The 15950-nt window shown below is 38.9% G+C and overlaps 1 protein-coding gene across 8 annotated transcripts in view; it reads right to left on the bottom strand.

Annotated features, from left to right (window-relative positions):
- sptan1 (spectrin alpha, non-erythrocytic 1) overlaps positions 1 to 15950 on the bottom strand; it is a 100649-nt gene that overhangs the window by 73348 nt on the left and 11351 nt on the right. For all 8 annotated transcript variants that reach the window (XM_049738608.2, XM_049738610.2, XM_049738605.2 and 5 more), the window contains exons 3-10: positions 14851 to 14976; positions 14303 to 14443; positions 13369 to 13649; positions 13094 to 13238; positions 12857 to 13011; positions 9525 to 9660; positions 9321 to 9422; positions 1334 to 1471 (exon numbers count right to left, since the gene is read on the bottom strand). In XM_049738608.2, the coding sequence (XP_049594565.1) occupies positions 1334 to 1471; positions 9321 to 9422; positions 9525 to 9660; positions 12857 to 13011; positions 13094 to 13238; positions 13369 to 13649; positions 14303 to 14443; positions 14851 to 14976 (1224 nt within the window). The remainder of the gene's footprint in view (positions 1 to 1333; positions 1472 to 9320; positions 9423 to 9524; positions 9661 to 12856; positions 13012 to 13093; positions 13239 to 13368; positions 13650 to 14302; positions 14444 to 14850; positions 14977 to 15950) is intronic.

Raw genomic sequence — 15950 nt, 5'->3', positions numbered from 1 at the left:
ATCGATCGAGACAGCAAAATACATTTGCTGGCGACCGTTAGTCGCCGTGCCACTGCGTAACGGCTACTCGTATGATGCAAGGCTCTTAAAGGAGCGCGCCGGAGCTGTCAATCAAACGGCGCGCACACGAAGCAAACCGCGATCGGACAAACGGCACAACAGTGGACAGTAGTAACAACGAAGTGTATATACTCACTTTGTGTCAAAGACGCACACGATTACAGCAAAATAATCGATTATGAGCACGTCAATCAAACGGCGCACACGAAGCAAACCGCGATCGGACAAACAGCACAACAGTGGACAGTAGTAACAATGAAATGTATATACTCACTTTGTGTCAAAGATGCACGCGAACACAGCAATATACTCAGTCGATACCACCAACCTTTAACTTACCGCTGCGCACAAGTGAAAATGGGTATAATGTCTAGACCCCCGACTATAAGACGACCCCCACTTTTTCAATCTTGTTTCAATGCAAAAAACATCGTCTTATATTCGGGCCAATACGGTATATATAATGTACTGTATTTTTTGGACTATAAGTCACGTTTTTTTCCCCATAGTTTGGGTGGGGGAGGGGGCGACTTATACTCAGGAGCGACTTGTGTAATTATTCACAATTTTTTACTTGATCATTAACGCATTACTTACTAGTATAGTTGATCACTTCACGTTATTTTCACTTTAACGTGACAGGGTAACCAAGCCCCATTTTTCAAGGAAAACAGAAAAAAATATATTGGTTATTTATCAGCTTTTATTTTTTTTGGATTTTTTTTAAAGATTTCTTTTCCGGTTTACAACCCCTCACTACCTCCACCATTTTTTTTAAATGCATTTCAATGGTCTTCAACGACAGTATATGCAAATATTACCTATTTGGGTGCCACTGTGTTTTGTCAATATTTACATTTTTTGTCAGCACATGCTTCTAAGTGATGAAAACTTATGGCCATCTCCATCAATTAGGTTGCCCAATTTAATTCGCATTAATATCTATTACAAAATATTTTTTACTTTGAGCAGATGACTGGTATGGTTTAATGCAAGGTACTGTTTAATGCTAAAACAAAAACAAAAATTTTGCAATATCCTGTTAGCGGCAGTAATGTACTCACTAAGGTTTCTGAAATGGAGAGATTGGGTACTGGTTTATTAAGGCAAATAGATGAGATTACTTCAGGTTTAACATCAATTAGAGTTTATGATTACTATGACTGCAGATAAGAATAAAAAGGGAAAAAGGCTTGATGTGTCACAACCCAAGACACCTAGTAAAAGTAAACGCACACTTGCAGGGAGGGATTGCTGGGTTGAGTTAGGTTACCTCTTGTTTGCTCATCCAGTTGTCTACTTGCTCTGTATCCCTGTAAAATAGTTGTAGGTCCATACACTGCTCATACTGCTGCCTGCGAAGCTCCCACAATTCCAACAGAGCCTCCTTCTCATCAGTAAGGATGCCCAGCTGTAAACATTTGAAATAAAATGCAAAATATGTTTATGGTTTAACAAGAGAACAATTTCTCAAAATATTTACGATTCAGCCTTAAGGACACTTCAACTGTGGGCAGTCTGAGCTGAGAATCATTGATATACTTTGGTCGTCAGACCACCCACTCTACCAATTGAGCCACAGATGCACGAGAGATTTGAAAGGTGTAATATGGTTTTTGATAATTATCATTAATCCATTATATAGCACACTTAAAAAGGGTATGGCATACCCTGGGCTGAGACCATTCTTGTGCTAAAATATCACCTTTTTACCCTGGGCTGAGACCATTCTTGTGCTAAAACAATCCCTTTTATGTCGACTGAATGTGTAAATTCATGATGAAGCCTATCTGAACTGGTCTCGCAAACGCAACAGCAGAAGTCACACTAATTTGCTGGTATGTCATTTGTTGTGAGCTTCATGTATTATGTTGGTTTTATTCTTTGAACAAGGTGATGTTATGCACGGCTCATTTTGTGCACGGCTCATTTTGTGCACCAGCACATCTGTGTCCTGAATTTGAAAAAAAATATATATTTATTTTTCACTAATGAGGGGTTCGGTGAATGCGCATATGAAACTGGTGGGATTTGGTACCTCCAACAAGGTTAAGAATCACTGCTTTAAAAGGTAAATACTGCGCTCCCGCACCGCCAGACTCACCAACAGCTTCATTCTCCAGGCTGTTAGGATCCTGAACTCTCTTCCCCCTTCTGCGTAGTGTCCTGTACTTATTTATTGTGTTATTTGTTTATTTATTATTTATTCATCACTCTTATTTATTCATTGTATGTGCCTTCTTGTTTTATTTTCTTGTGTTATTTACTTTTATGTACATTGTGAACTATGTCTTGTCACCGTGGGATAGTGGGAACGTAATTTCGATCTCTGTGTGTGTCTTGGCATGTAAAGAAATTGACAATAAAGCAGACTTTGACTTTGACATGCACAGAACAGTGTGGAAATGGTTATTAAGGAAATGGGAAATGTTTATGTAACGTAAAAGTATTGGGGTTGATTTAAAAAGCTTTAACATTGTGTACTGGACCACAAAGCAACAGGAGATTCATACGCAACCATAACTCACTTTGGTTTTGCTATGCATGATGTTGCATTGTATGGCAAGGACAAACCACTCTTCTAATTGGCTTGCAATATGAAGAGTATATATATATTATATGAAGAGTATAATATATGGCTTGCGTGTCCTCTAGTGGCCAACAGAAAACACCACATAATGAAAATTTAATAAAATGATGTTTACATTTCTAATTAGTGTGAAGGCCTTTGCCTTCACACTTATGTTATTCTACACCATTTACTTTATTAGTGTGAAGGTGATGGCCTTCACACATGTTATTGTGCTTTATTGTGTGAAGGCGATGGCTTTCACATGTATGTTATTGTTGTACTTCATTAGTGTGAAGCCCTTCGCCTTATTATTCCTGTCCTTTATTCCTGTCCTTTATTAGCTTATTATTCTACACCATTCACTTTATTGTGTGAAGGTGATGGCCTTCAGACATACCGTATTTGCCGGTGTATAAGTCGACTCGGTGTATAAGTCGACCCCCTAAAATTCGACGGAAATTTACGATTTTATGATATATCCTTTGTATAAGTCGAGCTCAATTGTTGCATTATATTAAACTTCAAAATTCAATCAGAAATATGCGAAATTTATTGACGAAATGTGTTCAAATTTGCGAGTTAGTAGCGAGCGATCTATACGCCATTTAAAATATTATTTACTTCATGACCCTGTGAAGTACGCGCCGAGAGACTAACAACAATGAACACTCTTAGAAACTGGTTTATTTTTAGTTAAGAAACTACAAATTATAATTATAAAGTGATTGCCGGTACATAGAGTTCAAAATTCGTCTTCATCGTCGCTACTTCCGAAAAGCTCGTTCCATTCGTTTTCGTTTAGTTTGTCGTCATAAAGGGCATCTTCTTGGTCTTCTATATCCTGAGAGTGTTTGGCGAATATTTTCTAAGTGCCAACGGCTCTTGCGCCATAAAGAGTCCGCCCCGGCTGGTTCCCCATGTCGGCCAGAACAAGTGAAAATTCGGCCTCTTCCCCTGGAAGTCTGGCCAAGTTTGGCGAATATTTTCTAAGTGCCAACGACTCAACCGCCGTAAAGTGTCCGCCTCGGCTGGTTCCCGGTGTCGGCCACCACAAGTGAAAATTCGGCCTCTTCCCCTGGAAGTCCGGCCAAGTTTGGCGAATATTTTCTAAGTGCCAACGACTCAACCGCCGTAAAGTGTCCGCCTCGGCTGGTTCCCCGTGTCGGCCACCACAAGTGAAAATTCGGCCTCTTCCCCTGGAAGTCCGGCCAAGTTTGGCGAATATTTTCTAAGTGCCAACGACTCAACCGCCGTAAAGTGTCCGCCTCGGCTGGTTCCCCGTGTCGGCCACCACAAGTGAAAATTCGGCCTCTTCCCCTGGAAGTCCGGCCAAGTTTGGCGAATATTTTCTAAGTGCCAACGACTCAACCGCCGTAAAGTGTCCGCCTCGGCTGGTTCCTCCAGTCGGCCAGAACAAGTGAAAATTTGGCCTCTTCCCCTGGAAGTCTGGCCAAGTTTGGCGAATATTGCCAACGACATTCATTTAGACATGGCGATTGAATGTTTACTTACCGGTAGTTATTGTCGTTCCTTGACGCGCGATGACTCGCACATTCGCTCAATACCCAGTACTTCCCCCTAGCAGTCATCGTCGCTGCCTGGCTTTCGATGTCCGTTATTGAGGTGAGAATATTTGAAATTGTTGCTGAGGATGCGTGTTAATGCGACGAACGCTTTATAATGATTCAGTTTCTCGCTGTTTGATGAGCCTGACGGACGCACACCCACGCACAATGAGATGCATGAGAAACGGCCTTGGTTACCATCACATTTGAAGCGATGAATACGAAGTTAAATTTTATGACTCGGTGTATAAGTCGAGGTCGATTTTTTTCGGCCGATTTTGGATCGAAAAAGGTCGACTAATACACCGGCAAATACGGTATGTTATTCTACACCATTCACTTTATTATTAGTGTGAAGGTGAAGACCTATTACTATTTACTATTGTTATTCCTGTCCTTTACTATTGTGTGAAGGCGAAGGCCTTCACACATATGTTATTGAGCTTAATTATTGTGTGAAGGCGATGGCCTTCACACATATGTTATTGTGCTTTATTATTGTGTGAAGGCGATGGCCTTCACACATACTACATATGTTATTGTTGTACTTTATTATTGTGTGAAGGCGATGGCCTTCACACATGTTATTGTGCTTTATTATTGTGTGAAGGCGATGGCCTTCACACATATAGTAGTGTACTTTATTGTGTGAAGGCGATGGCCTTCACACACATTGTTGTACTTTATTATTAGTGTGAAGGTGAAGACCTTCACACTATTGTTATTCCTGTCCTTTATTATTAATGTGAAGGTGAAGACCTTCACACTATTGTTATTCCTGTCCTTTATTATTAGTGTGAAGGTGAAGACCTTCACACTATTGTTGTTCCTGTCCTTTATTATTAGTGTGAAGGTGGAGACCTTCACACTATTGTTATCCCTGTTCTTTATTATTAATATTAATGTGAAGGTGAAGACCTTCACACTATTGTTATTCCTGTCCTTCATTATTATTATTAGTGTGAAGGTGAAGACCTTCACACTATTGTTATTCCTGTCCTTTATTATTATTATTAGTGAGAAGGCGAAGACCTTCACACTATTGTTATTCCTGTCCTTTATTAATTTGTGAAGGCGATGGCCTTCACACATATGTTATTCTACACCAGGGGTCACCAAACTTTCTTAAACCGAGAGCTACTTCCTGGGTACTGATTAAGGCAAAGGGCTACCAGTTTGACACACACTTCTGAGATAGCCAATTTGCTCAATTTGGCTTTCACTATGTGTTATTATTGTCATTTCCAGTTCACATGTAAGTGTGATTTGAACAGTAATAGCAAAAATACATTCAAATCCGTTCCAGAAGGCGGTTCGAGAAGCGTATAGGTTGAATTCCGAATCTATTTTTCCCATTACAAATAATGGAAAAATGTGTAATCCGTTTCGAGACAAAAAAAACCCTGCCTTTTTTAAGCATTTTTTCATTTGCGCATATTTGTCCGATCGCGCAACTGCAGCGCACTGCCGAACGCGCAACCGTAGCGCGCCACCCACCGCGCAACTGCACCGCGCTGGTCGCATTATTGTGACAGAGCCGTCGCTGAAATTTAGAAAATATTTTTAAAGTCCTGATGTACTTTCCAAAATTTAAGTGGACCTTTGTGTGCAGGTAGCTTAATTTTGTCCGATCGCGCAACTGCAGCGCACCGCCGACCGCGCAACTGCACCGCGCTGGTCGCATTATTGTGACAGAGCCGTCGCTAAAATTTAGAAAATATTTTTAAAGTCCTGATGTACTTTCCCAAATTTATGTGGACCTAAGTGCGCAGGGAGCTTAATTTGGTCCGATCACGCAACCGCAGCGCGCCGGGCGCTCAGTCACATTGCTTTAAGAGCGTCTTTGTGTTTTAGGATGGCTTTTCTGCTCCCACTTGCTTTCTTTGGAGGCATGATTAGGGGTTAATACAATCCTCAAAGTAACGAAAATACAATAACAATGGAGTCAGTCGGCATCCGGGCCGCGCGGTTGGGTTTTCTCGGGTCCTCCGGGCTCATCTCCCGAGGTTCGACCCCCAAATTTGATTCGACAACCGAAGCAAAAAAATCTTGAATCTTTTGTTTGAATTCCGATTTGTTCAAAATCCGAGGTTTGACCGTAAAATAAATAGATGCAGCACACTGACAAGTGGCGCTATTTGAGCCAATTTGAGAACAGTCAGGCGGGCGACTCATGCGGTCCTCACGGGCGACCTGGTGCCCGCGGGCACCGTGTTGGTGACCCCTGTTCTACACCATTCACTTTATTAGTGTAAAGGCGAAGGCCTTGTCACACTTACGTTATTCTACTCCATTTACTTTATTGTGTGAAGGCGATGCCCTTCACACATGTTATTCTACACCATTCACTTTATTATTATTATTGTGTGAAGGCGATGGCCTTCACACATGTTATTCTACACCTTTCACTTTATTATTATTATATTCTCCTCACTTTTTTGTCCTTTTTCCACATAATTCAACCGATTCACTCCATTCCACTTTTGACGTATTCCAAATATTCACGAGATGAGTGCTTCCATTTTTCTCGTTCCGAAAACTTTCCGTTTTCGCAAAATTCGCAAATTTACGACAAATTTTCCCCCATTCATTCTTAATGGCACATTCAACATTTCACATTTACGTCATTCCAGTTTGAAATTCACATCATTCAGCACATTCGAATCACATTCAGAAAGATTCCCGACATTCCCAAAATTGCCAAATTAAAAAATTTCACGTTTAAAATTTCACAAAATTTCACAATTTTGTTTTCACCTCTAATTTCTACATTTTTCAACTGATTCAACCATTCCAACTTTCAACTTTTCATCTCATGCCTACCTATTCCACAACTTCCCATTTATCAAAAATTCCGAATCTCCAAATTTGAAATTCAACCAAATTCTCCAAAATTTCATTTTTCTACTCTAATTTCTACATTTTTCAACCGATTCAACCCATTCCAACTTTCAACTGTTCATCTTTTATCTACCTATTCCACAATTTCCCACTTACCAAAACTTCCAAATTTCAAATTTGAAAATCAACCAAATTCTCCAAAATGTCATTGTTCAACTCTAATTTCTACATTTTTCAAACGATTCAAACCGTTTAAACTTTCAATTGTTCATTTTTTTTCTACCTTATCCACAACTTCCCACTTACCAAGAATTCCAAATTTTCAAATTTGAAATTCAACCAAATTCTCCAAAATTTCGTTTTTCTACTCTAATTTCTACATTTTTCAACCAATTCAACCCATTCCCACTTTCAACTGTTCATCTTTTGCCTACCTATTCCACAACTTCCCACTTACCAAAAATTCTAAATTTTTAAATTTGAAATTCAACCAAGTTCTCCAAAATTTCTTTTTTCTACTCCAATTTCTACATTTTTCAACCGTTTCAACCCGTTCTAACTTTCGACTCTTCATCTTTTGCCTACGTATTACACAACATTCAGCACATTCAAATCACATTCAGAAACACACACTCACACACATTTCTCAAGGAATTCAACTCGTTTGTTCATCATTCGGCAGCATTCTCCAAGAAGTTATTTAAAATCTTCACCTTCGCACACAATTTCTCCAGAAATTGCATTTTCTAGTTATATTTTATTTCTCGAACTTTGACGTTCTACTTCCACATAAATCATCTGATTTTTTTTAAATTTCAAAATATTCCTTTCATTCCAAAAATCTTCCATTTTCACAAAATTTTCACAAATTTACAGCATATTTTCCCCATTCGTTCTTAATGGCACATTCAACATTTCACATTTACGTCATTCCAGTTCGAAATTCACATCATTCAGCACAATCAAATCACATTGGGGAAGATTTTCAACATTCCCAATATTGCAAAATTCAACAATTTCACGTTTAACATTTCCGCAAAATTTCACAAAATTTTGCTAAATTTCATTTTTCACTTCTAATTTCTACATTTTTCAACTGATTCAACCCGTTCCAACTTTAAATATAGCATTCCCCAAATATTTATTCAGCTTCTTCGCCTTCACATGCAATTTCTCCAGAAATTGCATTTTCTAGTTAAAACATATCGTTCCTACTTCACGGACTTTCACCTGTCGCGGGTGGTCTTGGAAGCAATTATCTGCAATAAACGAGGGATTATTGTATTTTGTTTCCGGGTCATGACTTCTCCGGAAGCTTGTATCGTATTGCCAACTTTACTTTACCCCTGTAAGTGGTCCCATTTTATTTATTCTTAGTGTGTTGCTAGTATTCCCTGCACATTAGGATTATTATGGTCGTTGCTGAGATTTAAACGTGTTAAATGTTTGCAGAGTTTCTTCATTTCTGTCAATAAACTTCATATTAATATAAGGTATGCATCGCCAAAGAACCATCTCTTTACTGACAATACTATACTATACTGTATATTCTCTTACAAATGGTAATTAAACATTAATACATCTACGTTTTATAGTCCGGTACAGCTTACATATGGAAAAAAAGATTTTCTACTAATTTTAGCTGGTATGGTTTATAATCACGTCCGGCTAATAGTACGGAAAAGACAGTGACGAGCCATGTTGTGGAGATCACTAGGTCCACTTGATAGACCCCAGGTATATGCTACATTGCAGTATACCAGAAGTGCCAGAAGTATTTGATTTAAGGGAAAAGTTCATTCATCAAATTCATTTATCCTTTCATCTTCTGAACCGCGAGTGCTGCAGCCTATCCCAGCCGTCTTAGGGTGCTCGGCAGGGTACACCCTGAACTGGTGGCCAGCCAAAAGCAGGGCACAAATAGACAAACACACTCACAATCACACCAGACAATTTTGAGTGGTCTGAGATGTTTTTAAGTATAGTATATTTTTCTATGACTACAAATTGAATCCATACTTGCTGCATAAATCATTATGCTGCCAATGCAATCTTGAGACTAGAACAATCCAAAGAGGATAAGGAAATAGCAATTTTGGTTCATGCTAATATTGCACTTGCTGTTTATATATGGGATATAAAGTCTGTGGCAGTTGACAAAATACTATGGGCTTAATGTATTCAAGTGAGATGGATATTTGAAGCACAGGGGCTCAGGTATTCAATGCGAAATACCAGTCAGTGGCAATGATAAAGTTATGCATGTACATATAACAGCTTACCTTTTCCTTGACTTCCTCACAGGCATAATGTCCTGCATTAAGCAAAATCTGACCAGCTTCATCAGTGGCTCTAAAACTATCTTCATGGGCATCAATCTCTCCCTGTGAAAAAAGATTACATCAGCATACATTGAAATTTACTGTTACAAGTTAACAGAAAACATGACCATATTTCAAAGCAAATATATAATAAGGGTGTTTTACTTTATGCTCTTGATGGCGGTCTAGCAGGGCCTCGGCTCCAGCTACATCATTAGCAAGTTCATCAGCATTGATTAGGGCCTTCATCTCTGTTACCCAGCTTGTAAGATCTCTGAAGTCTGCAGTGAAACGTTGCAACCTGGAGATAAACAAGACTGATAAATGTAAAAGTGTTTTTGTTGTTTCTATAGAAGCAAATAATGTATCACACGTTTGAGGTGTAAAGTAAAAAATATTCACATCAGTCATCATTTCACAAAAAGCTGTTTTTTTTTAAGCTTTTTAGTTTGAAAATTGTGTTTTTGGTGAAATCATCCTATGTTCTCCTTCCAATTTCTCAAGAATGGAAAAAGGTAGAGACAAACTTTTTTGAAGAAAGATAAGACTAATCTTTCCCATGGTGTTTTTTTTCTCTCATCATAGCAGACTATATTCTGTGGGTCTTGAAACATAGGTCAAAATTCCTCAGCTGGCAGCGAAGGGGTTGGCTGCTCAGAAAATGGCTGGCGTTCAATTACCATATTTTTCAGACTTTAAGTCACGTTTTTTTCATAGTTTGGGTGGGGGGGTGGGGGATTTATACTCAGGAGCGATTTATGTGAAATTATTCACAGATTTTTACTTGATCATTAACACATTACTTACTAGTATAGTTGATCACTACATATGTTATCTTCACTTTAAACCACATGAGGGCGCACTATGGCAGTGAATAATTGGAGCCTCACTGACAATGAGTTCCATTCATTGACTTCCAGAGTCAGGAGATTTAATGATTTGAAATGGAATAATCTCAAAACGGCCTTCAAAATAAAGCTCAAATCAAAGCACGGCTGAATAACATAAATAACATGGAGAATTCTTAACACATACTGTAAATATCTTTTTAGAACAGCTTTTATTATTATAACAATTTTAATAACAAGGTACAAGGGTACATACTGTAAATATGTTTTTAGAACAGTTTTATTATTATAACGATTTTCCTACAACAAGTTATAACACTCTTAAATGTGTTTTTAGAACTCTTAATAATTTTTTTTTTTATAAAAAGGTACAAGTGTATGCACTGCAATTGTGTGGGCACTCCCCGTCTTCTGCTGACGAGTGGGCAACATTTGTGCCATAATTCATCAATTCAAAAGTTTTATTTTGAATCTTTTTTTTTTTTTTTTTTTTGGAAAAACAAATCCACGATGTAGTGAAACCGTGATAAACGAACTGCGATGTAGCAAGGGATTACTGTAATTTGAACTGCAACTGACGACTAGTCCGACGTCAGCGGTGCTGCACACACGCGGCGTTGTTTACATAAAGGACGAAGGATTCGATCGATGGATTTAATGACGGGGAGTTACAGAGATAGTTTGATAAAATTGTTGTTTATAATTACATGGGCCTGTGGAATAATTTGAACTGCAAAAGACGACACGCGGCGTTGTTTACATAAAGGACGAATTCGATCGTTGATGATGATGATAGGACTTTATTCATCCCACAGCGGGGAAATTTACTTGTCACAGCAGCGCATACGAGGCAAGAAAACAAGTGCCAAAATTTCAAAAAGGATAAATAACAGACAAAGACAAGTGCCGCTAGTACAGACTAAACAATTTTTATCAGGTGCCACGCATGTTGTATAGTCTGACAGCAGAGGGAATGAAGGACCTGCAGAACCGTTCCTTCCTACACCGTGGGTGTAAGTCTGCTGCTTAAGGAGCTGCTCAGGGACCGCACAGTGTCATGGAGGGGTGAGAGGTGTTGTCCATGATGGATTTCAGCTTAATCAACGTCCTCCTCTCACCCACAACCTCAATGGATTAAATAATTTGGGGTGACACAGATGGTTTGATAACATTGTTGTTTATATGATAGTTATTTGATATATACTTTACATATTATATGGGCCTGTGGATTAATTTGAACTGCAAATGACGACGAGTCCAATGTCAGCGGCGCGCCGCACACGCGGCGTTGTTCACAGAAAGAAGGACGAATTTGATCGATGGATTTAATGATTTGGAGTGACACAGATGGTTTGATAAAGGTGTTATTTATGTTATAGTTATTTAAATAACTGTTAATGTTACATCAGGCCCGTTCTCAGCTCCTCCTTCGTGTTTATGTCACGTTAGCATACCGTATCGTTTAGCCTGTTGTTGCTGGTTCATGTGTGTTCTTGGTGTTGGATTTTGTCAAATAAACTTCCACCAAAATGCAACTTAAACTCCGGTGCGACTTGTATATGTTTTTTTTCCTCTATTGTGCATTTTATGGCTGGTGCGTCTTGTACTCCGGAGCGACTTTTAGTCCAAAAAATACGGTAGTTAAAAAATAATGTCAGTACTGCAATTGCCCCTGAAAAAAATTCCGACTCTGCAAGTGGTCATTGAACACACACTTGGTCTACTGTAGAACGCGAGCGAGAACTTAAAGAAACAGAGTTTCTAAAGATGGAAATTTACAAAAACACTTAAGTGTCAGCCGGCTCGTGGCTCAGCCAGAAGACTCGCCCCGGACCGCGTCACAAAGCCCAGAAGTCGACTTGTTGGAAAGATTGGGACCACTGGACTTGTAGCGAGGAGACCAACCCTTCAGCTTGAGTGTAGTGGTTTAAAGCACCTCCTTTTCAGATAGGCGGCGGAGGTGGTACCCTATATGTGGACTCAAGGTGGTACCCCATATGTGGACTCAAGATGGTACCCCATATGTGGACTCAAGGGTAAATGTAAGTCAAATTAACCATTTCCAATTTCAAGTGATTATATAACGACATATGAACGATTCAGCTTACATATAGCGTCTCAGAATGCATCATGCTTACTATGTTAGTGACTGGTGAAAGGAAATAGAGGGAGATGTGACTGGGCACTTCAGCTGCAGAGAGGCTGCTCATTTATTGCTTTTTAATCAGCCACGGAGAGGCTAATGCTTGTGATATGTTGAAGTAGTCATAAGTAGAGATGTCCATGTGAATTTTGGTGCCAATTGATAGCTGTTTTGGGACATTTTAAGCGATCATCTGGGCAATGATTTCCAATGGGGAAATTGTCATTGCTTGCTTCCATGACATCATCAACTAAGACATGAAGGGGAGGGGTGTGTGACCCTGTTCCTCATTAATATTGAGCATTTTTAAAGGCATTTGTTTTTTCATTATTTCTGCAAAATGAATGGATAAAATAGAAAATGCCAACTTTTTTTCATTTTCCTCATTTAAAAAAAAAAAAAAAACTATATTAGTTGGTGAAAAATGAACCATCTTTGATTTACCGTCCCTTTAATGCCTGACTTTGCATACAAACAATTGTAGCAATGCCCTGGTGGTAATATACCTGTTCGCATCATTAAGACGGGCATGACGCTCAGCAGCCAGACTGCGAATGCGCTCCCAGTTTGTGACGAGTTCATCTTTCTTTAGGTGGATCTGGGAGGCATTTTGGGGATGTGTTTGCTGCAGATGCTCTGCATCAGCACCTAGTGTGTTGACCTGACAAACACAAAACACAAAGAAATAAGTCACATATAAGTAATATTTGTCTGACTTATTTTAATGAATTAAACATTCTTGCCTTATCTTTTAGTGCAGCGAGGTCTCTCTCTAGACCCTCATGTTTACGCAGAAGAGCCTGTACACTGGCCAGATCACGTCCAAAGTCATCAGAGGCCATAAGTTGCTCCTTCTCCTTAATCCAGCTGATGGTCTCATCCACATCCCTATTCAAATTCAGTAAGCAGGTTCATAATAAAAAGTTAGAGAGTCAGAGCACTCCATAACCACCAAACACATAGGAATTCATATTGAAAATGACAATTTCAAACATGACTCTAGATCATCGTTGTTTACCTGTTAAAACGCTGAACCTCAGCAGCTCCAAACAGCTTCCCTTGTCTTTGCTGGGCCAGGCCCTTCAATCGCTGCCAGGCGGCATTGACCTCATCCTGCTTGGAAATGATTAGCTCTACTTCAGGATGGTCTTCTTGTCTCAGCTTGGTTGCCAACTGGTTCACTTCATTCACTCGTTCCTCGTGTGCTGCCAAGTCTGTCTGAAATTCCTCAAACTTTTTCTGCAGAAGCTCCACATGTTCAAGGTCCTGGCCTAGCTCCTCAGATGTCGCTATAGCTTCCTGTGAAGCAAAGAAATGGAACTATATATTGTATTCTGGTACTTTCACAAAAAAAAGCTGCAAGCAGGGCCCTTGCACCCCTGGCTGTTGGGATATCAATATTTTCGCCAAATCCGATGAATATGTAAGGTTTGTTGAGTTTTTGTGCATGTTTAGTCCCTGAAAAATGCGGTTCATTGTTCAAACGCATCATAATAAATGCAAAGAATAAGAATCATTCTACAAGAACAACAAGGACCTCGCAGAGGTCGCTGTTTGGGGCTGATTTGAAAAAAAAAAACAAATCATACAAAGTTACCGTTCTTTCATAAATTTCAACAAGAAATTGTGCCTAGACTTAAGCAGGATTGATCACCCAGCAGAGCACTAAAAAGCCAGGTGTGCATCATCTGACTCAATGTCAACAAGAAAATGTGACTAGATTTAAGCAGGATTGGTCACCCAGCAGAGCACTAAAAAGCAAGGTGCGCATCATCCGACTCAAGCTAACTACTGAACCTTGTCTGCTGTTCTGAAGCAGAACGACAACAAGTTGTTCTAAGAAGGAAAACAATTCGTTGTGTAAACATATTCCACCAGCAAAAAAGAAAATTAAAGCCACAACCACATACTCCGCCACGATTTAAAGAGACATCTCGTGAAATGGTACGTACCTTATCACTGATCCAGCCCAGGGTGTCTTCACACTCACGGATGTATTGGACTAGTTTTTGGGCCTGCAGCAGATGCATTCCCTTCTCCTTGGTTCTTAGCAGCAGAAGATCCCATAGGCGTCGGAGTTCCTCAAGTCGAGTCTAGTTGAGTGTTTAAAGAGGATTACGAAAATACTCAATGATGTATAACAAAATGCACAAAATAGGACATGCATAATTAGTTCATTTAACTCTTTACCGACTATTTCACTAAATGTGAGCCAAAGATAAAAGATCCACAGCATTCATAAGAAATTCTGTATTCACACCAATTCAACACCTACCAGTAGATAGTCAGCCATTTTAATACTTGAAAATAGTGGTCTCTGTTGTGTCCGGTAAGGCGTGTAGGACTGAGTAAGATTCACGTATTAAAAGAACACAAGAACGCAAACCCACCCACCACAATAACCACCACTATCCCAGCCCAATAAGTCGACTCACCCAAACCATTTTGATCACAGTGTATATGCACAATACCTAAGAGTTATTGCATCATCAGGTCTTACTCTAATGGTCTCAGCGGCAAAATGGCCTTCGTTGATCATCAGGTTTCCAGTCTCATTCAATTTGATTATGGCTCCAGCATTGGCTTGAACTTCAGCCTCAAAGGCTTGATGTTTCTGCAGCTTACCCTAAGGAAAGGTTTGAAAAACAAAAAACTGTATTCATACAACCAAGTAGTCCACTGTGTTCCCACCAGCCAGTATGTATTTATAAAAAAAAAAAAAAATCACTATCCTTCAATCTACAAGCTTGCCATTGGATTTGTGTTTGGGATATCACATGTTAGATATTCAATGACTTTATTAAATGCTGAAAAATAAACATCAAATCCAAAACTCTACATTCAGACCAAATTTGAAAGGTTCTGGTATTGATTTATAAATGGGGTTTAGGTTCTGAACACATTAAAGGAATTCTAATGGAATATAAAACCAATGGCAAAACAGCATTTAGCTGTTAGGCTACATGCAATTTGAAAACGCTGCCAACAGACAAGAAGTCAGCGCCAAGTGTGAGGGCTTTTAAATCTAGTTAAGAACTAGAAAATGGGGAATGATGCAGAATGATGTTGAAATGAGTTGCATTACTTGAGAATTGTGGAAAATAGAAGTGTAAAAGGAAATTTTGGAGAATTTGTCGTGAAAATTTGTAATTTTTTCTAAATGGGAAGTTGTGGAATACGTAAGAAAATTATGAACAGTTAAAAGTTTAAACGTTTGAATCGGTTGAAAAATGTAGAAATTAGAGTTGAAAAATGAAATTTTGGAGAATTTGGTTGATTTTCAAATTTGAAAGTGGAATTTTTGGTAAGTGGGAAGTTGTGGAATAGGTAGGCAAAAGATGAACAGTTGAAAGTTGGAATTGGTTGAATCGGTTAAAAAATGTAGAAATTAGAGTAGAAAAACAAAATTTAGGAGAATTTGGTTGAATTTCAAATTTGAAAAAGTGGAATTTTTGCTAAGTGGGAAGGTGTGGAATAGGTAGTCAAAAGATGAACAGTTGAAAGTTGCAACAAGTTGATTCGGTTGAAGTATGTAGAAATTAGAAGTGAAAAACTAAATTTCGTGAAATTTTGTAAAATTTTGTGCAAATTTTAAAAGTG

Source organism: Syngnathus scovelli, chromosome 13 (assembly GCF_024217435.2).
Source record: "Syngnathus scovelli strain Florida chromosome 13, RoL_Ssco_1.2, whole genome shotgun sequence".
Taxonomy (NCBI): Eukaryota; Metazoa; Chordata; class Actinopteri; order Syngnathiformes; family Syngnathidae; genus Syngnathus; species Syngnathus scovelli.
Note: the sequence above shows the minus strand (reverse complement) of the source record. Positions and strands in the feature narration are given on the sequence as shown.